The sequence below is a fragment of the Oryctolagus cuniculus genome, chromosome 6 (genome assembly GCF_964237555.1).
Source record: "Oryctolagus cuniculus chromosome 6, mOryCun1.1, whole genome shotgun sequence".
Lineage (NCBI taxonomy): Eukaryota > Metazoa > Chordata > Mammalia > Lagomorpha > Leporidae > Oryctolagus > Oryctolagus cuniculus.
The window spans coordinates 33499686-33520093 of NC_091437.1; the positions used below are offsets into that span (position 1 = coordinate 33499686).

At 46.3% G+C, this 20408-nt stretch overlaps 2 protein-coding genes across 10 annotated transcripts in view; one reads left to right on the plus strand and one right to left on the minus strand.

Moving 5' to 3' along the window:
- The window catches only part of SH3RF2 (SH3 domain containing ring finger 2), a 140084-nt gene that overhangs the window by 94392 nt on the left and 25284 nt on the right, over positions 1 to 20408 (plus strand). For 4 of the 8 annotated variants that reach the window (XM_017341158.3, XM_070076257.1, XM_070076258.1 and 1 more), the window contains 3 exons: positions 8881 to 8972; positions 10269 to 10439; positions 19423 to 19673. In XM_017341158.3, coding sequence (XP_017196647.3) covers positions 8881 to 8972; positions 10269 to 10439; positions 19423 to 19673 — 514 coding nt within the window. The remainder of the gene's footprint in view (positions 1 to 8880; positions 8973 to 10268; positions 10440 to 19422; positions 19674 to 20408) is intronic. The other 4 variants (XM_070076260.1, XM_017341159.3, XM_070076262.1 and 1 more) reach the window with 1 other exon arrangement.
- PLAC8L1 (PLAC8 like 1) overlaps positions 4552 to 20408 on the minus strand; it is a 66163-nt gene continuing 50306 nt past the window's right edge. The window contains exon 4 of one of the 2 annotated variants that reach the window (XM_051843462.2): positions 4552 to 4857. In XM_051843462.2, the coding sequence (XP_051699422.1) occupies positions 4810 to 4857 (48 nt within the window). In that variant the 3' untranslated portion in view covers positions 4552 to 4809. Of the gene's footprint in view, positions 4858 to 9231; positions 10318 to 20408 lie in introns of those variants that run through there. The other variant, XM_051843464.2, reaches the window with a different exon arrangement.

Sequence of the window (20408 nt, forward strand, 5' to 3'; positions counted from 1 at the left end):
ATAAACCTCTACAACTGGAAGCAGAAGCAAACCTTCTTCCTTCTCTGAGCTTCTCTCAGGTATTTTTAGTTAAAATAATGAAAAACTAATTCAGACAATGAAGATCTAAAATAAGGGGCCAGCATTGTGGAATAGCAGGTTATAAGCTGCTGCCTGCAACATGAGCATCCCCTAAGGACACCAGTTCGAGTCCCAGCTCCTCCACTTGCAATCAGCTTACTGCTAATGTGCCTGGGAAAGCAGCAGAGGATGGCCCAAGTGCTTGGGCCCCTGTTATCCATGTGGGAGACCCAGGAGAAGCTCCTGGCTCCTGGCTTTAGCCTGGCTCCGTCCTGGCCATTGTGGCCATCTGGGGAGTAACCAACGGATGGAAATTGATCTCTCTTCCTCTCCCTCTCTGTACCTCTTTCAAATAAATAAGTAATGTATTTTTCAAAAGAACAAAATCATGAGCTAAGACACTTCTAACAAAGAAGACGATGAAATGTGGTTGGAGTGAATGCCAGACTTACCTGATCAGATATCAAATTTTTGTTTTAAAGCTACAGTAATTCAGATGGCATGATTTTAGCATAGAGATCCTATTGAACTAAAGGAACATACTGGAGAACCTAGAAACATTCACAGTACAGAGCCTTGATTTATGACAGAGCAGGCTTTGAAGATCAGAAGGGGAGGATGAACTATGGTGCTGGACTAATTGGGTATCCATGTGGAAAAAGATGAAATTGGATTCCTCCCTTGTCAAAAATCAATTCCAGGTGGATTAAAGACTTAAATTGAAAGGCAAAACCATAAAACTTTTAGAAGACAATATAGAAGTATATCTTTATGACCTTGGCAGGGGGAGGGGGATCTTATTCAAGATTCTTTCAAAATATGAACCAAAAGGGAATGTATTAAAAATTTTCTTATGTAAAAATAAGAATTTAGTTCATCAAAACACACCCTAGAGTAAAATATAAGCTACAAAGAATTCAGACCCAAAATATTAAAACTCTGTAACTTTGTAAGAAAACAATAAATAGCCCAAGGAGGTGGGAAGAAGAACCAAGGGCACGAGCAGCATCACATACAGCAGTGGTCCAGAAACACTTCAGGAAGAAACTCAAGCCCTTTGCCACTCAGAGAAATTAATTTTAAACCAAAATGTGGTGGCACTTCACACCCGCCAGACAGAGCCATATTAAAACGCTGGGCATTTTCACATGCTGGCGAGATTGTGGAGTAACAGGAACTGTCATTCGCTGCTGGTGGAAGTATAAATTGTTGCAGCCACGTGGGAAACAGTTTGTCTTCTCCTAATACAGCTAAGCAGGCTCTTTGCTTTTGGCCCGTCTATCCCACCGCTAAGTGAATCCTGGAGAAACTATTGGATGTGTGCACAAGGGCCATGTACAAGAGTCGTCTTAACAGCCCAAACTGAAAACTGCCCAAGTGACAAATAGAATGTTTACATGGTGGTGTATCCATACAATGAGAATCACACTGCAGTGAAAATTAGCCCCCCACACACACACAAACGTAAGTGAAAGATGGCAGTCACAGAAGACACACACTGTGAGTCTGCTCATAAATGTTCCAAGACAGGTGGAACTCAGCAGCGTACTGTTTCGGGAAGTATGCCACGATGGTGGAAACTACTTAGAAAAGCTTTGCAATGATTTATCACACAAATTCCAGCTTTGTAGTTGCCTCTGGGGAGGGAGGAGATGCCCTCACAGAGGACAGGTAGAGCCTGCGAGGGCAGTAGTCAATTTCTACTTCTTATTCTGTTTCTGAAGTCGTATGATATGCATCCCAAGTCAGTTTTATTACTATTCTTTAAGCGCCACATGAAATTATATACTTATTTGCATGTATAATGTATTTATAATATTAGGATTGAACAGCAAAGGAAAATAAGAGGTAGGAAGCTATGAGGCAGAGGTGGAAAGGTCAAGGCGACAGAAATAGCCAGTGTGGGCTGCTCAAAAGCTAAAAAGAGGGGGCTGACACTGTGGTGCAGTAGGTTAAAGCCCTGGCCTGAGGCGCCGGCATCCCATATGGGCACCAGTTCGAGTCCCGGCTGCTCTACTTCCCATCCAGCTCTCTGCTACGGCCTGGGAAAGCAGTAGAGGATGCCCAAGTCCTTGGGCCCCTGCACCCATGTGGGAGACCTGGAAGAAGCTCCTGGCTCCTGGCTCCGGATCAGCGCAGCTCCAGCTTTTGCAGCCAGTTGGGGAGTGGACCATCGGATGGAGGACCTCTCTCTCTCTCTCTCTCTGTGCCTCTCCTCTCTCTGTGTAGTTCTGACTTTCACATAAAATAAATCTCATTAAAAAAAAAAAAAAAGCTAAGAAGAGGTGAGTGGTTAAGATGCTCATATCCCAGATCTGAGTGCCTGGGTTCCCATACCGGCTCCACTCCTGATTCCAGCTTCCTGCCAGCGCCAACCCTGCAAGGCAGCAGTGATGGCTCAAAGAACTGGGTTCCTCCACCGTCGTGGGAGACCCAGACTGAGTTCCCAGCTCCTGGCTTCCCTTTGGCTCACCCCACCCATCGCAGGCATTTGGGGAGTGAATGAGCTGATGGGATTGCTCTCTGTTAGTCTGTCCCTTTCTCTATTTTTCTAGCTCTCAAATAAATAGATTAAAATTAATTCTACAATCAAATGTTGAGACAATACTCAGGGCTGAAGTGAAGGGATGAGGGGCTTGGAGGACGGTGAAACTGGGCAGGAAAGCAGCAGCGGTCACAGAGGACTTGGGAGCGGGAAATTCAGCAGTCTCAGAGCCTCATAAAACACGCCCCCTGCTGGCCTGCCCAGGTACTTTAGGGGATTTTTTTTGTAGACAGACCTAGAGGGACCTGCTAGCAGACCACACGTGAATTCTCTTTCCCAGGTAGTGTTTTTACTTGCAGCACTAATAAACATCCCAGGGTTCAGAGGCAAGGCTGGCTCTGAGATAGGCATAGGTGGAGACGGACTGAGCAGTCGGTGGCAGGAGTTTTAGTGCCAGTGGAACCTGAGCTCTTCCAGGGATGGGAAAAGAAAAACAAGATTCTACCTGTCCTCGGCCCTATTCGGTATTACAGAGGACACTGGACAGAGAAACACAAACAATTACGTTGAATTCAGCGAGACGGATTTTTTTTTTGGGGGGGGTGGGCGGGGAGGTTGGGAGAGGCACACACATGCCACATATGTCTGACCCCCTTGGCCACAGTGCAAACCAGAATTTATGATGAGACTGCTGTTCTTCAGCAAAGTCTCTGAGCCTTGGGTCCTTGTTTCTGGTGTCAGCTTGACCCCCATGGACTGCCCATGATCTTCTCTCACTTTGGCCATCTGTAAAATGGGTCTGATGACCATGGAGCCTATGTCTAAACCAACGCTGCCTTCATAGCAAGTGAGAGTGAAATAGTCCTTGGCGATCAAGGCAAACCTCTCCTGGTGGCTCCCAAAGTCTTCAACTTCCCCCACCCCTATGCTCACATAATTACATGTTTAATTGCCCTCCTGATACACACTGTGATTCCTACATGGGGATGTCACCTGTTGTCCCTTGCTTACTGCAGTAACTCCAGTGCCCAGTACAGTGACCAGGACCCAATCTGGTCTACATACTGCAGTTACTGAATGTGACACTTAAGACTTTTGTAATCAGTGGGCTGGGTGTGGTGAGGAGCTTTTAACTCCACGGGCTGGGTGTGGTGAGGAGCTTTTAACTCCACGTTATCCCAGTCTAAGACTTTGCAGGACTGTGCCATAAAATGACACATCCCACCCACCCTCCACAGAAATGAACCTCTTAGCAGATCAAAATAAGTTAACATGTACCATGTGCCAGGCCCTGTGCGAAATAATTTAAATAGATTATCTTATTTAATCCTCCCAACAACTCCAGGAGAGAGAAACACCATCGCTGCCCCCATTTAACAGATTTTGAGAAACAGGGGACGCCTGCGAGGCAGCTGCGCTCTCCCAGACCACGGGGCTGGTGGAGAAGGCAGCAGGGCCAGCAGAGCTCTGCAGTCGGTACCAGGCTCCATACCCCTTTACCCCTCACCTACCACCCCAAGACCTGGAAACACCCAGAGGACACAGCTGTGGATTCTTCTGTGACTGATAAAGACTTCTTTGACATGAGTCATTTCTTTCAATAGGGAGGAAAAAATGTGTTTAGAGTTTAGCAGAAATGCTCACCTCCACCCTACCCTTGCATCCAAACCCACTCCCTGATCTCAGGACCCTGAGCCCTGTGCCAGGAAGGATCCGAGGGTGAGGGACCTCAGCTCCAGCCTCACCAAGCGCCTGTGGCTCAGCACCTGAGGTCACAATTGAGCCCAGGCCCTCCCCCTCAGCAAGGTAAGGCCTCCTGTCCCCCATCCCAGTGACAGCAGCCGACTTGCCTCCTGGGAAACCAGCCGTCTATCTGGTTGTCTCCATTGGTGGGTGGGACCTTCCTTTCTGTCTCCTCTTTCCCACCCACTTTCCCTCTCCCCACCTTTAATGTATTGTGCTCTCTTTTCCTTGCTGCCCAGCCATTCATTCATCCATTCCTTTTGCATTTGCCTGGTTGGTCTCTGGGCCGGAGGCTGCCAGCCGCAGGTCCTGCCCTGTTTGGCTGGCTCCCCTGTCGTGAGGGCCCCATGCTCACTACCCATTATTAAGCTGAGCCGTCCTCGTGTCCTGCACTGACCCATTCCAGAGTCTGAGCTGAGGCCACTTGGATGTTTCCTGCCAACTATGTAATGTGCAATAGTCACATTTGTTTTCTTAACAGTTTATTGAGGTTTAATTGCATACAATAAAGGTCAACCATTTTAAGTGTGCAATTCAATGACTTGGCAAATGGATACAGCATGTACTTGCTGCTGAAATCAAGAAAGAAGACATTTACATCACCTCCAGAAAGTTTCCTTGTGTTTCTCTGTAGTTAACCCTACCCCCGCCCCAGCTCTGGGCAATCCTTAATGTGCTTTGTGGCACCATAGTTCTGGCTTTCTGGGAGGGTGAAAATTCATAGAAATGGTATTTCAAGGTATGTAGTCTTTCGTGTTCTATTTTTACAGTGGATGATATTACTGAAATTCACTCATATCATTGCATACATTACTGTGGAGTATTCCACTTTCACTCACATCATTGTATATATTACTGAGGAGTATTTCACTGTGGTTACACCACAGTGTATCGATTTGCCAGCAGACTGGCATTTGTGTTGTTTGCAGTCTTAAGCCTAAAATGAATCAAGTTGCTAAAAACATTCACGTGCAAGTCACTGTGTGGACATATGTTTCCAGTTCTCTTAGATAAACACCTAAATGATTGCTGAGCTCCGTGCTACTTGTGTAAGAAATAGTCAACCTGTTTCCTAGAGTGGCTGTATCATTTTGCATCCCCACCAGAAGCGGGCGAGAACTCCAGTTGCCCCACAGTTCCACCAACACTCGGTGCATTCTCCTAGGTGTGTGGTAGCATCTCATGGGGGTTTCAATTTGCGCTTTCCCTGGTAGTGATGATGTTGAACTTTTTTCATGTGCTTCCGGGTCATTCTGTATAGCTGCTTTTGTGTCAGCCTTTGCCCATTTGTATTGAGTGGTTTTTATTCATACTAACGTGTCATCTCGTAAGAGTTACCTTGATCTGTGTGTCTCTCTCTCTTCTCTCCTTTCTCCTACTGGCATTCTGGACCCCTCTTTCTTCCTTTCAGTATGACTGCCCGTGCTGAGGGTCCTTTTCTGCCTCTGCTCCCCCCACTTTTTGCCTGCTTCCTGTTTGTTTGCATGATGTCCTCCCCAACACAAGGAAACCTGAGAACCTGGCCTTCCTCCCCATCCCCGACTAGCAGTGGCTCCATCACAAGCCCACAGGTTTCTATTCTGGCTAGGGTCAGTGTTGCAGAGAGGAGAAGGGACCCTCCTCCCCCAGATGAAGGCCCAGAAGTCAAAGATAAAGCCTGGAGTGATGGGGGGATGGCTTCTCATTCTGCCACCTTGCTGCACCCTAAATGATGAATACTGTTTATGGATGGAAGTACTTTTTATTCAAACATCACATTGCAAAGTCAGGGGCATTAAATGAGGCTGGTCCTGCTTAATCAGTGGCTCAGCAGCCTCCACAAACCTAGGATTAGTTGTGTGCATAACAGGGCTCTCCCTTAGCATATGTCCTGAGCCCAGAAGGGGTTACTTTTCCCAATCACAGGGAAGGAGCAGCTTAACACAAAACCAGCTCCTTTTCAAGTCTGTTTGCAGGAACCAGGATAATGACACCTGACTGCAAACTCAGAACAGTTTATGCAATACCAGAGTACCTGGGATGGGTGATTATGGAATGATTTCAAGAGCTTTATTGAGATATAATTCACCTGGCATACAATTTATCTACCTAAAGGGTGCAATTCCATAGTTTCCAGTATAGACACAGGTAAGTGTAGCCATCACCACAATTTTAGGACATTTTATCACTTCAAAAAGAAACTATCTCCCCCAAAGTCCTCTGTCCCCTCCACCTTGGAAACCACTAATCCACTTTCTATGTCTACAGTTACCTATCCTGGACATTTCACATACATGGAACAAACAACATGTAGCGTTTTGTGTTGGATTTTCTTCATTTAGTATAATGTGTATGTATATGTATATGTATATTTATATGTATATAATGTATTGAAGGTTCATCCATGTTCTCCCATGCATCAACATTTTATTCTTCTTGTGACTGAATAGTATTCCACAGTATGGACATACCGTATTTTTTATCCATTCATAAGCTGACAGACATCTTGTTTGTTTCTACCTTTTGCTATTAATAATGCTGCTATAAACATTCATATACAAGTCTTTGTATAGACATAGATTTCCATTCTTCTTGGACATATACTAGGTATTTCACAGTCTATATACCAGGAGGTGACTTACCAGGTACATATTAACCCTATGTTAAATGATTTGAGGAACTGTCAGACTATTTTCCAAAGAGATTCCACCATTTTACATTCCCACCACCAATGTGTAAGGTTTTCAATTTCTTTTTTTAAATGTTTTTTTATTTTTTGACAGGCAGAGTGGACAGTGAGAGAGAGAGACAGAGAGAAAGGTCTTCCTTTGCCGTTGGTTCACCCTCCAATGACCGCTGTGGCCAGTGCGCTGCGGCCGGCGCACTGCGCTGATCCAATGGCAGGAGCCAGGTGCTTCTCCTGGTCTCCCATGGGGTGCAGGGCCCAAGCACTTGGGCCATCCTCCACTGCCTTCCCAGGCCACAGCAGAGAGCTGGCCTAGAAGAGGGGCAACTGGGACAGAATCCGGTGCCCCGACCGGGACTAGAACCTGGTGTGCCGGCGCCGCAAGGCGGAGGATTAGCCTAGTGAACCATGGCGCTGGCCCAATTTTTCTACTTTCACATCAACACATGTCATCTGACCAGAATGCTTTTCTGACCGTACAAACATCCTCAATATGTCACAAATACTAATTCATACACAATCACACGTTTACACAATAACTGTTACAGACATATACACAAAACTACATAGTTGCACACACAGCTCTGCAGTTCACATATACCCAAAGAATCCTGTATAGATATTTACAATTACATAAACAACCGGGTATATATGTCACATGCAGCATGCTCATATCAATCTATGGTGCACATGCATGAATATAATCATACTTATCATAGACCAATGCCACCACATATGTACAATTGCCACATGTTCTAAGCAAACATTCATTTCTACACAAAACCAGAGATACATGTGCTCAATAATGTATTCACACCTCTACAAACCCAAGAACCCAAACAATGCATGTACCCACCAATGAACAAGAAAGACACACATTCATAGTTATCATGGGTGGATAACCAGACATGGATCGAATGTATCACACTCTGGATGGCACAGAAGTGGTTAAGGTTGCATTAGTCCTTGGTGTGCTGGGTAGAAACACCTTTTCATTCACTCATTGATTTGTTCTTTTAGCTACAAGTACACTGAACACACAAGAAATACAATGACAAACAAAACTGACAGTCTCTGCCCTCATGAAATTTTGAGTCGAGTGGGGATCAGTGAAAAAACAAAGAAGCAATCACAGTGTGTGGGGGCCGAGAAGGAAATAAGCAAGACACTCTGCTGATCAGGGCCAAGGCTTAGGATGAGAGGCAGATCTGGGGAGCTCTGATAGCTACTGTCTCCTCTTTCTTTCATCCTGGAAGAGTCAAAGCGACTCAGATCCATGCTCTGTAAGTCACTGGATACATGGCCATGTGGTGTTTGTATATATGTGTGTGTAATAGCAGCAGTAAATAATAATATTGGGCTCACAACCTAAACTCTTCACTGATTTAAAGTTTTCTTTGTTTCATACTAGTGGGGTGACCTTTTTCCCTTCCTTGTCTCAGGCTTTCACCCAAAGAATGCACGTTATATAATAGTATATTTAATAAGGATTCAATCAACTGGTGCTTTACTCTCAAAACTGCCTTGCAGGTGCTACATTCCGAATCATTATCAGCCAGCCTACCATTTGCTGAGAGCAGGTTGTGGTACAGGGAAAGAGCACACTGGGAGATGGGAGGGGTGGGGCAGTGAGCCTGGCAGTGCCCTGTTGACTAGAAATTGGACTCCTCATCCATATCTGAGCAGCCTGGAGGAATGCAGGCCTGGCATTCCACCCCAGCAGGACCTGCGTTAGTCTGTCACCACCCTGTTCTGCCCACAGCCACAAACCACAGCGAAGATGCACAGTGGGTGGTGCTGGGTGTGGCTCTTGGTTTTCAGCTGTGTCAGGCCTTTTCCCTAGCAGCCCCGTTTGCTGCGGGCCTGGCTTGTGGTGTTCACTGGTTCTGCTTGTCTGTCTGTTTCGTCTGTGTGTCTGTCTATGCAGGTCAGCACTTACCACTCGGCACCTGCCTCCCCGGGGCACCCCACAGCCATGGTCAGTCTGCCCGGCTCCCAGCAACACCTCTCAGCCAACATGTGAGTAAAAACCTCAGTCCTCACCCCAGCTCCTGGCTCACGGGGTCTGCCCTGCCAACCCCTTTGCCCACTGAGCCTCAACGTTACCTCCACGAGGCAGCAACCCCCCTTTCCTCTTCTACTCTAAAGGAAATGTTCACACACACACACACGCACACACACACTTACAATTAGCCAGTCACGTCATCATAGCTCATTATTTTACAAAAGTAGAAAGAGACTGCAAAATTGTATACCACATCATCACTGGGAGATTGGGTACTGAGCAATCTCTATTGTCTTCCTTTAGATTCAAAATGCCGGGTCATAAATAGATGTTGCTCTAGTAATCAGCAAAAAAAAAAAAAAAAAATATATAGAGTTTTAGGAAGGAAAAAGAAAAGCACACAGAGGAGAGCATTCCCCCATTCCCTTCCCTAAAATGTACCAGCATCTCCCAGTCCCTGCAGCCGGGAAGGACCTGCTAAGGTCCACCCTGAGGGTCATATACTGCTGATCCCTGCGTGTGCCTGCTGAAGTGAGGTATTGCCCTATGCCTTCAGGCATGCAGCCATCCTTACTGCACTGCCTCACTGTTTCCTCTTGTCTTCACCCTCTCATCCTGGATGGCACCACCTGATTCCAGTGAAAGGGACTCAGGATGCAGATCAGTGCTAACCCCAGGACATCTGTGCTGTGTTACAAGCCCATTCTACTCCATGTGATGTGAAGCCAGGAGTCCACTGTGTGTTGCCCCCTTCCAACCCCACCATAAGAAAGAATTAAGCCCTGCCTCCTACTTGCCCATGTCCACTTCCCTGCTTACTTTTAGCTGGCTCCTCAGGCCACTGCTGGGAGCCAAGCATGTCCCTCTCTCAGGAGAGTGGCTAAGAGATCTCTGGTTTCCCTGAACCCTGCTGGCTGCAAATAAATAAATAAATAAATAAGCAAGCAGTCTCAGAAAAGCCATCACTTCTAGTTTTAACACCCAGCCCTGCCTCTGATTCCTAGTCACCAGCTGCTTTCTCTGCTGGAGGCCAGTTTTCTCCTTATTAAAGTTTCCACGTTGACCTAAATTTGTGATTTGTGCCTGTGTGGGGCCGCATGGAAGAGGAGGAGGGAGATGGAGAAGGCAAGGATCTGGCCGCCTCCACTGCTTTTTCAGCCAGGTTCTTCCACTTTTACACGCCTCACACTTCAGTTTCAGTCTTGAAAAGGTTTTTATTGCTAACCCCTGGGCTGCTGGGCTCTGAGATTCCAGCTCCTTCTGCCAGGCGTCTTCACCTTCTTCCCTCACCCCTTTCCTTTGTCTCCCAGGTTTGTAGCCATGCACTCCTACTCAGCCCACGGACCCGATGAGCTGGACCTGCAGAAGGGAGAAGGTGTCAGGGTCATGGGGAAGCCCCAGGACGGCTGGCTCAGGGGCATCTCCTTGGTCACTGGCCGAGTGGGCATCTTCCCCCATCATTATGTCATCCCTATCTTCAGGTGGGTCTCCCCCCGTCTGAGGCACTGGGAGGTGGGACCATGCTGGGCTGGGAGCCATCTGTGGGTGGAACATGTTGTAAGGACTCAATGCTCTTTCAGTGGCTTTGACCCTAGCACCTTCCTAACTCAAAAAAAGAAAAATCGCAAAAGTGGTTACTTTTTTATATAGTTCTTCACAGATTACAAGAACCTTTTATCTTTTAACTCGCTGGCTTTGCCCAAGAGTACTACATAGTAGATATTATTTTATAGATGAGGAAACAGAGGACAGAGTTAAGCAAGTCACTCAAGAATGAGATTTCAGATTTCCTTCTACACAAATCCCAGAAATCCCACTTCACATCCTCCACCCTGACACTGTCTAGCGGTGCTCACATGACCTCCCTGGAGCACCATGGGAAAGCTCCCAGGACGCTAGACCAGGAGCAGTGTTTCCATGAACTCGGACCTCCACCTGTCCATCTGCACCCCAGATCGAACACTAGCTACCTGCAGGTCCTCAACAGCTTTTCCCAGCCTCTGTCCTGCAGTATAGATGTGCATTTCACTGACCCACAGTCTGTCTTACCACCCCACACAGTGCCCCAGAAGCACACCGACCTAAAGCATCTCATGACTCTTCCCACCTCCACCCCCTAACAGCCCAGGCAAAGCCACAAGGCAGTGAAGCCATTACCAGACATCAACAACAGCCTTTATGACATACCAGAGGGTCACAACTCCAAGGAAAGGGACAGTGACATGCGCACTCTGGGGGACCTTCATTAAGGCAGGGCACTGTGTCCGGAGGAGGGCAGCAAGGATGGTAAGGAGACAGCAATCGACACCATTTGGGGAATGGATAAAGAAACTAGGCTTTGTAACCCGTAGAAGACAAGGATTAGAGGGATTGGAATAGACTGTGTAGAGCGGGAAGTTGATTTATTCTAGGATGGGGGCAGTAGAGTAGACCAGGGGATACAACTTAGAAGGTTTTGGTTCAAAAAGAGGCTGCCTTTTCTAACCCATAGATTTTTTTCCAGCCAGACTAGCTGGTGAGGTGGTAATCCCCTTTCTAGGAATTGTACGGGTTCTCACAGATTCACAGTGGTAGAGAAAGATTTCTTCATGTGGCAGGAAGTAAGGAAAGAAGATCATAGGTATTCCTTTCAATAGAAGGTTCTTGGGATTGGTTATAAAGTTACAAAATATCTGAAGGCAAACTACAGGCCTCTATAACTAATGCTTTAATTCATTTCTCTAACAAGTATTTATTGAGCACTAGCTCTATGTCAGGCACATTTCCAGGCACTGGAGAAAAACCAATAAGCAAAATATATAAAATTTTTGCCAACAGGTGCTCACAATCCAGTGAGAGAGACAGATTATAAACAGCACGTGCATAAGCAAGCATACTTCAAAATTTTCATGGTAACATGGAATTAAAAGATTATTTCAGGGACAGCTGTTGTGGTACAGCAGGTTAAGCTGCAGCTTCCTTCACTGGCATCCCATATCAGAGTACTGACTCGATCTCAGCTGTTCCACTTCCAATCCAGCTTCCTGCCAACGCTCCTGGGAAGGCAGCAGAGGATGGCCCAAGTGCTTAAGTTCCTGCCACCCATTTGGGAGACCCAAATGTATTCCTGGCTCCTGGCTTCAGCCTGGCCCAGCCCCTGCTCTTACAAGCATTTGGGGACTGAACCAGCAGATGAAAACTTCCTGTCTCTGTCTCTGTAACTCTGCATTTCAAATAAATAAATATTTTTAAAACTTTATTTTGATGTAAAAAACTTGAAATCCATTTATAGTTTTTTCATAATATATACTCCACGAATTTTTGAAGACCATTCATGCATAATTTCAAATCTTTCACACCAAAATTACTGATGTTTTAATGACATTTTCCACAAACTTTGTAAAGCCTCATACATAATATATACAGTATGTTAAGGAGGAAGATTAAGAAAAAAATCAGAAAGGTGGAACAGAATCTGGGTGGGTAGTTAAGTTTCAGATAGGTTGGTCAGGGGTGGCCCTGCTAAGAGGTTAGAAGGAGGAGTGAAGGAAACGAGAGAGTGAGCCCTGTATATCCCTGGGCCAAGTGCATTCCAGGGCAAAGGAGCAGCAATATGAAGGTCCTAATGTGGCAATGTGTCCGATACTGGATTATAGCAAATGAAGGGGAGATTCACAGATGAGGTCAGAATGCTAGCAAGAGGTTGGAGGACAGTTCCTACAGAATGTTCCAGATCATAATGAGAGATGTGATTTTACCCAATTGCAGGGCTTTGTGCCAAAGAGTGACATGATCTAACTTATATTTAATCAGAATCTCCCTAGTTGTTGTGTATAAACTATAAACTAGGGAAGAAAAGGTGGAAACAGAGACACCAATGAAGAGTACATTGTAATGATCCTTGGGAGAAGTGATAGTGAATTGAACCAGGGTGGTGTTAGCTGTGGAGACAGGCAGATGGGGTTAGATTCTGGACATACCTTGAAGTCAGGATTTTCTAAAAGATCAAATGTTGGGTATGAAAGAATACAAAATTCAAGACGAGTCCAAGCTTTTTCTCTGAGTGGCTGGGTGACAGAGCTGCCTTTTACTGAAATGGTGAAGATGAAAACCCTAACAGGGAAAGATTTGAGGTGTGGGGAGAAACATAACCTGAGCCTGAGATGTGTGTTAGTGACCCAAGTAGAGACATTTGTGAGCAGCTGAGTACACAAGCCTAGCATTTAAGAGAGCTCCAGGCTTGGGATGTTACTTAAAGCCCTAAGACTAGATGCGATCACCCATGTTAGGCTCTGTTGTGTCCGGAGACTGATGGTGATCCAGAAGCTAAGATCTTCAAGGAACGAGAGGAGAGGCCTACAGGGTAAATGATGACTGGAACAAGCTGGGATGGTTGGTGGTAGAATCTGTCAAAGCTGGGATGCACTGTGGAAGGTGCAGAATGGTCTCCAAGTGACAGGAGCAAAAGGACCCATCTGTTATGAAGAATTTCTCCATGGAAGCTAACATGAATTCCCTAGGGCCCATGCCTACAGCAAGGGCATTTACGTAGACAGTAAGCTGTGGCCCAAACTCCTGGTTATCAAAGAACCATTAGAATAAAGAAACCATATATTTTATCATCCATACTAATATACTTTTGAGCAGGAGTAAACTGAGACTTTCCTGAAGAAACCAGAACAAATGATCGCCCTAAATACAATGTACATAGAATTTCATTCAAGTGTATGAGGTACTTTTAAAAGTTCATGGAAAGCGGCCAGCCACCACAGCTCACTTGGCTAATCCTCTGCCTGTGGAGCCAGTACCCTGAGTTCTAGTCCCGGTTGGGGTGCTGGATTCTGTTTTGTTTTTTTTTTTTTTTTTTTTTTTTTTTTTTGACAGGCAGAGTGGACAGTGAGAGAGAGAGACAGAGAGAGAAAGGTCTTCCTTTGCCGTTGGATCACCCTCCAATGGCCGCCGCTGCAGCCGGCGCACCGCGCTGATCCGATGGCAGGATCCAGGATCCAGGTGCTTTTCCTGGTCTCCCATGGGGTGCAGGGCCCAAGCACCTGGGCCATCCTCCACTGCACTCCCTGGCCATAGCAGAGAGCTGGCCTGGAAGAGGGGCAACCAGGACAGAATCCGGCGCCCCAACCGGGACTAGAACCCGGTGTGCCAGCGCCGCAAGGTGGAGGATTAGCCTATTGAGCCACGGCGCCGGCTATTGGATTCTGTCTTGATTGCTTCTCTTTCAGTCCAGCTCTGTGCTGTAGCCCAGGAAGGCAGTGGAGGATGGGCCAAGTGCTTGGGCCCTGCACCCACACAGGAGACCAGGAGGAAGCACCTGGCTCCTGGCTTCAGATCGGCGCAGTGCGCCGGCCATAGCATCCATTTGGGGGTTGAACCAACGGAAGGAAGACCTTTCTCTCTCTCTCTCTCTCACTGTCTAACTCTGCCTGTCAAAAAAAAAAAAAAAAAAAAAAAGTTCATGGCCGGCGCCACGGCTCACTAGGCTAATCCTCCGCCTTGCGGCGCCGGCACACCAGGTTCTAGTCCCGGTCGGGGCACCAGATTCTGTCCCGGTTGCCCCTCTTCCAGGCCAGCTCTCTGCTGTGGCCAGGGAGTGCAGTGGAGGATGGCCCAAGTCCTTGGGCCCTGCACCCCACGGGAGACCAGGAGAAGCACCTGGCTCCTGGCTTCGGATCAGCGTGGTGAGCTGGCTGCGGCAGCCATTGGAGGGTGAACCAACGGTAAAGGAAGACCTTTCTCTCTGTCTCTCTCACTGTCCACTCTGCCTGTCAAAAAAAAAATTTTCATGGAAAGATACAATTAAAAGATGTTTATTTTGGTGCAAAAACAATGGAAACCCATGAATAGTTTCTTCATAATATACATTTTCCATAAATCCTTTAAAGACCCCTTCTTTCCACAGATTTCAAAATTTTGTGTACCATTTTTCTACAAACTACTTGAAGTGCTCTTTTTGATGGTGCACTCTTTTTTTTTCACCCAGCTACCATTTATTTTAGGTATACAAACTTCATGCATTTCATAAATACAAATTTAGGAACACTGTGATTCTTCCTACCCTACCCTCACTCCTTCCCATACTCCCACCCTTCTTCCCTCTCCTATTCCCATTCATATTTTTTACTAAAATTAACCCTACATTAAGTAAAGAGTTCAACAAATAGTATGAAAAAAAAAAAAACTGTTCCTCAACAGTCAAGACAAGGGCTGTTCAAAGTCATCATATCACAAAGTGTCAATTTCACTTCTTTAGATTACCTTTTAGGTACTCTATAGTTACCACAGATCAGGGAGAACTTATGGTATTTGCCTTTTTGGGACTGGCTTATTTCACTAAGTATAATGCTTTCCAGTTGCATCCATTTTGTTGCAAACGTTAGGATTTCATTTTTTTTTTTTTTTAACCACTGTGTCATATTTTCTTTATCCAGTCTTCAGCTGACAGAGATCTGGGTTGATTCCATATCTTAGCTATTGTGAATTGAGCTGCAATAAACATGGGGGTACAGATAAATCTTTCATATGCTGATTTCATTTCCTTTGGGTAAATTCCCAGGATTGGGATGGCTGGGTCATATGGTGGGTCTATATTCAGATTTCTGAGGTATCTCCAAACGGTGTTGAGGTGCTCTTGTATTTCAAGGCCCTAGCTTCCATTTCTCTCCTTGGCTTTTCTCCTGGGTAGATCTACTTGTTTCTTGGGCAAGTCATGAGCATCTAAACCCCCTGTATTGAGACAGCTACATTTCAGATACTGGGTGGAATGTCAGCATCGCATTTGCCATTGAGTCCACCCCTTCCTCCCAGCTCATAGAACTCTGAACATATGTGTAAGTTGAGATGCTATTCATGTTGAGACATGATTTGTGTGGGGGGAACCTACATTCGTCCCCTTAGAGTGTCTGTTCCTAAGGGTTAGCAATTGGCAAAGGGTCAGGGTCAATGATTTTTTAGTGTTGCTGTTTACCTTGATGATCTCTCTGATGTAAACAAAGTTCCTGTCCCCACTGATCTTGGATGAGAATGGCATATGGCAGTTTGTCCATGTAGGTAGAGCTAACCCTTGTTCCTTTTTTTTTTTTTTTTTGAGATTTATTTATTTAAAAAGGCAAACTTACAGAGAGAGAGGCAGAGGGGGAAAAGGAGAGGGAGAGGGAAGGAGGGGAGAAAGGAAGGAGGGAGAAGGAGAAGGGGAGCGGGGGGAGGGGGGAGAGAGAAATCTTCCATCTTTCCATCTGCTGGTTCACTCCCAGAACTGCCACAGTGGCCAGGGCTGGGCCAGGCCACAGTCAGGAGACCGAGACTCCATTTAGGTCTCCCACAAGGGTACCAGGGCCCCCAAGTACTTAGGCCATCTTCCACTGCTTTCCCAGGTACATTATCAGGGAGCTGGATCAGAAATGGAGGACCTAGGACTCAAACCTGGAGTCTTACGGGATTACTGGTGTTGCAGGCACTGTAGGCAGCAGCTTAACCCACTGTGCCATGGATGCCAGCCCCAAACGAACCCTTGTTCCTTCCCTTTCCATTGTGAGAAATTCCATTCTTCCCGCTTCTCAAGACTCATAATGCTGTCCTTTGTGAGCTGCATGTTTATGATTATTACCAGGTTATCTGTAGGAACTGAGTTAGTTGGGCTACAAGTGCAAAGCTCCTTGTTTTCTTTTTTTAAGTCTGTGTATTTGGGATTTTTTTTTCCTCTCAAGTCTTTGCTTTCCGTTTGCAATAATAGCTCTGCACTGCCACCCAGACTCTTGTTGTATAGTGCACCCTTTTACACAATAGTACTTCAAGGTAGCAGATGCCTGCTATAGACTAGAGCTGACAAAAATGTCAGGTTTAGATTGGAGAGTAAGCAAGTGAGCCGTTACCTGGGAAGAGAGCAAACGCTGCTGTGCTAGTTCCTGCTCCAGCACTCCATGCCAGAGATGACACCAGCTTTTATTAACCATCACTAAATCTCTGCCACCATGATGCTTCTTTCCAGATCCTGAAGCCATCCATTCGCTCAGGTTGCACAGAACATTGGTTCTCATCTGTCCAGCATCCAACGTAATAGCACCAATATTCTTTTTGGTCGCTTCTTTGCTAAATCCATCCCCATAGCCTCAGCTAATATTGCACTCCCTCGTAGGACTCTGAAACTTGAGCAAGGGAGGAGAGGCTGGGGGCAGAGTGAAGACCACTCGTGGTGACAGCACCAGCCACAGACTCTCATCGGATCTTCCTGCAGCTCAGCTCCCTGCAGCCTGCTTGGGTCTTGTTGCTTTCCTCTCCTTCCAGTCTTCCCAGTAAATTCCCTTCTGCACAACTATCCAGGCTATTTCTCTTGCTTGCAACCTTCACAGACACATATACCCACTACAGATACCTTTCGGGTGGAGAAAAGTGACAAAGGGGCTACCATTCATTTGCCTTTAACGCTGTACACAGAACTAAGTCAAGATTGTCAAGGTCCAACCTTTCTCCTTCCCAGGAGGCTGCTGCCAGTGGTGAGCAGCGTAGAGCTGCTGTTTGTAATGTCCCTTTTAAGTATCGGACACATTCTTAAGGGTAGATATCCCAGATAAAGCAAAGGCATGGGAACCTACACAATCGAGCAAATGGCAGGCAACATCCACTGCTCTCATGGAAGCCAGGATGTCTGTCAGTCTTCTCATCTGGAAACAAGGGTCATAATGCTGCAGATGTGGGTGTCATGGGGATTAATTAATCAATGTTAGCAAAATGCTTGGAAGAAAGTGCTAGGTAACTGCTATGCTTCTGCCCAAGAACACAGAGAGACTCAGTGTTGCATATGGGACTTGGGATTTAGGAGTTCCTGGAATCCATCCCAGTGCTGGGCTCAGACAAACGAGGGACATCTCAGTCTATAAAGAGCTGTTCACAGAAGGAACTTGAAGAATAAGATTGTCCTAGGCCTAATTGGCTGTAGTCCATCCTTGCTGCTGCTGCTACCATAGGAAACAATTTTTCTAACCTGTCCTTCCCATTGCTGATCCATGTTCAGCATCCGACACCTTGAGGTCTCTATTCGAGAGACAACGCTAACCCTAACCCTAACCCTAACCCTTACCCTAACCCTAACCCTAACCCTAACCCTAACCCTAACCCTTACCCTAACCCTTACCCTAACCCTAACCCATACTCATGCACAGAAGCCAGTGCTGGGAAATTCTCTCCACCTCCCAGACCTTCACTCCTAACTACACCACCCCAAGGACCACAGGCAGACGGACAGCTGTGGACACAAGTCCCCTTGCCACAGGCATCAGTTCCTAGAGCATTTGGCCGCATGTATAAAGGTGTCTTCAAAAATTTCATGAAAATGTGTATCATGAGAAAACTATGCATAGATTTCAATTTTTGGTGCCAAAATAAACATTTTTAATTCCATTTTTTCATGAACTCTTTGAGGTACCGCATTGGCTAAAAAACTGATATCTTGCTTATGTTCTTATATAACTGAATCATTATTAACTATGAATCCCTTAATCAAAAGAAGGAAGAAGAAAAAAAAAGAGGAGAAATAATCTAAAAAAAAAAACAGGAGCTGCTGATATGAAGGAAACATGAAGGCATTTCTGTGTCAGGGGCTTGACTGAGTTCTTTATTCCCATGGGAATTAACCAAGGTTCCTTAATCAGCAGGGTGACAGGGTGATCGATGGGATGCTTGGTTGGAGATGTGATATTGGGGTTGGAATGGTAAACAGTAAAAAGGCATGTGACCGACAGCTACTACCCCAGGAAGCTCAGGGAATTGCAGGCTGGGAGCAATGGACAAAGGATTGTTATTTTTTAAAGCTTTAAGATGTTGTTGAAAATCCCAACTCAAGGCTGAATAAGAAATTGCCCCTGCAAAACCACATGAGCACATACGAGATCATGCGCTCTGAAGTCAGGACAGAAAGGATGTGAAGCGAGGATTAGAAGATGATGAAATTCAAGTCTAGCTCCACCAGGCCCTCACCGTGAGCTCCTCTCCCTGCCCTCAGCACACCTACACATTGTCAAGCTCTAGGCTGGCGAGCCCACTTAGACCTGCAATTGACAAAAAGAGTGTGTATGAGCAGAAGAAGGGGAGGATCAGTCATATTTAGCATATCGTTGGGAAATGATGGTTTTAAATTTATTTATTTGAAAGGCAGAGCAACAGAGAGGGAGAGACAAAGAGGGATCTTCCATCCATTGGTACACTCCTCAAATGCTCTTAGCACCAGGGCTGGGCCAGGCCAAAGCCAGGAGCCAGGAACTCCATCCAGGTCCCCAACATGGGTGGCAGGAACCCAAGCCCTCGGGCCATCTTCCACTACCTTCCCAGGTGCATTAGCAGGGAGCTGGATAGAAGCAGAGCAGTGAGGGCTCAAACTGGCTCTCGATATGGGATGCTGGGGTCACAAGCAGCTTAACCTTGACCGAACATTTTCTTTTCTATTTCCTATTTCCTTTCTTTAAAATGTCCAACAACCAGCAAGAACTCTAGTTTCCCCGATTCCCGGAATCCTGGTCTCTACACCACATGGACGTTATCCACCTCCTCTGTGCCCTCACAAGGCAGCCTATCAGAAGGTGACCCCCGGCAAAGCCGTCCCTTCAAATCTGTCTTTGTGCCCACTGCCGTAGTCAACCCTGTGAGGAGCACAGCCAGCCCCGGGACTTCAGGACAAGGGTCTCTTCGGAAAGGGCGGAGCAGCATGAGAAAGAGTAAGTGGTGGCAAAGAGGTACGTGCCTAGTGCTAAGTGATAGGTCCCGACCCCAGGGACACAGGGTGCTTTTCACAGAAACCGGATCCTGGCTTGACAATGAGCCTCTGCAAAGGGTATTCACAGTCCCCCAGTGATGAGCCGCTTTGTTGCATGGAGCCAGATAGGCTCAAAGTCACCGCCTTCGTGCAGGTTGATAACAGTCCTGAGTGCCAGTTGGTAATGAGAACACTGCCAAGGTGGATGCTGGCTCCCACTGACACAAAGCAGCCAAGGCACTTGCTGGATCTGTGCTTCTCAAACTGTACTCCAGGGAACCCCTCAGGAAGTACCACAGAGAAACAGGGGAGATGGGGAAGTGGGGAAGGCCGGGGGTGGGAGCAGAAAATGAGAATTAAGGAGGCTGTGCACAGAGCCAATTCATACTGTTAGGAATGGGAGAGCACACAGAGTGTGCAAAAGCAAGTCTCCCTCACAGCCTTCGTCCCCAGTCCCAGGGCTTCTTCCAGGGACAGGCAGATACACAAACACCTGTCAATCATACTCACCATACAATTCTGTGACTTGCTTTTACTTTTACCCACATAACATCCACATTGCACACACAGCAACACACACAGACCCTTTGTCTTAAGAACCAGGCTTTCATCTCTTAACAACCTCAACTTCCACAGAAGATTCCCTTTTTAGAGGTTCTAAAAAGTGTTTGAAGTCCATTATCCTATAAGGACCAACATTTAAACCTTTACACTC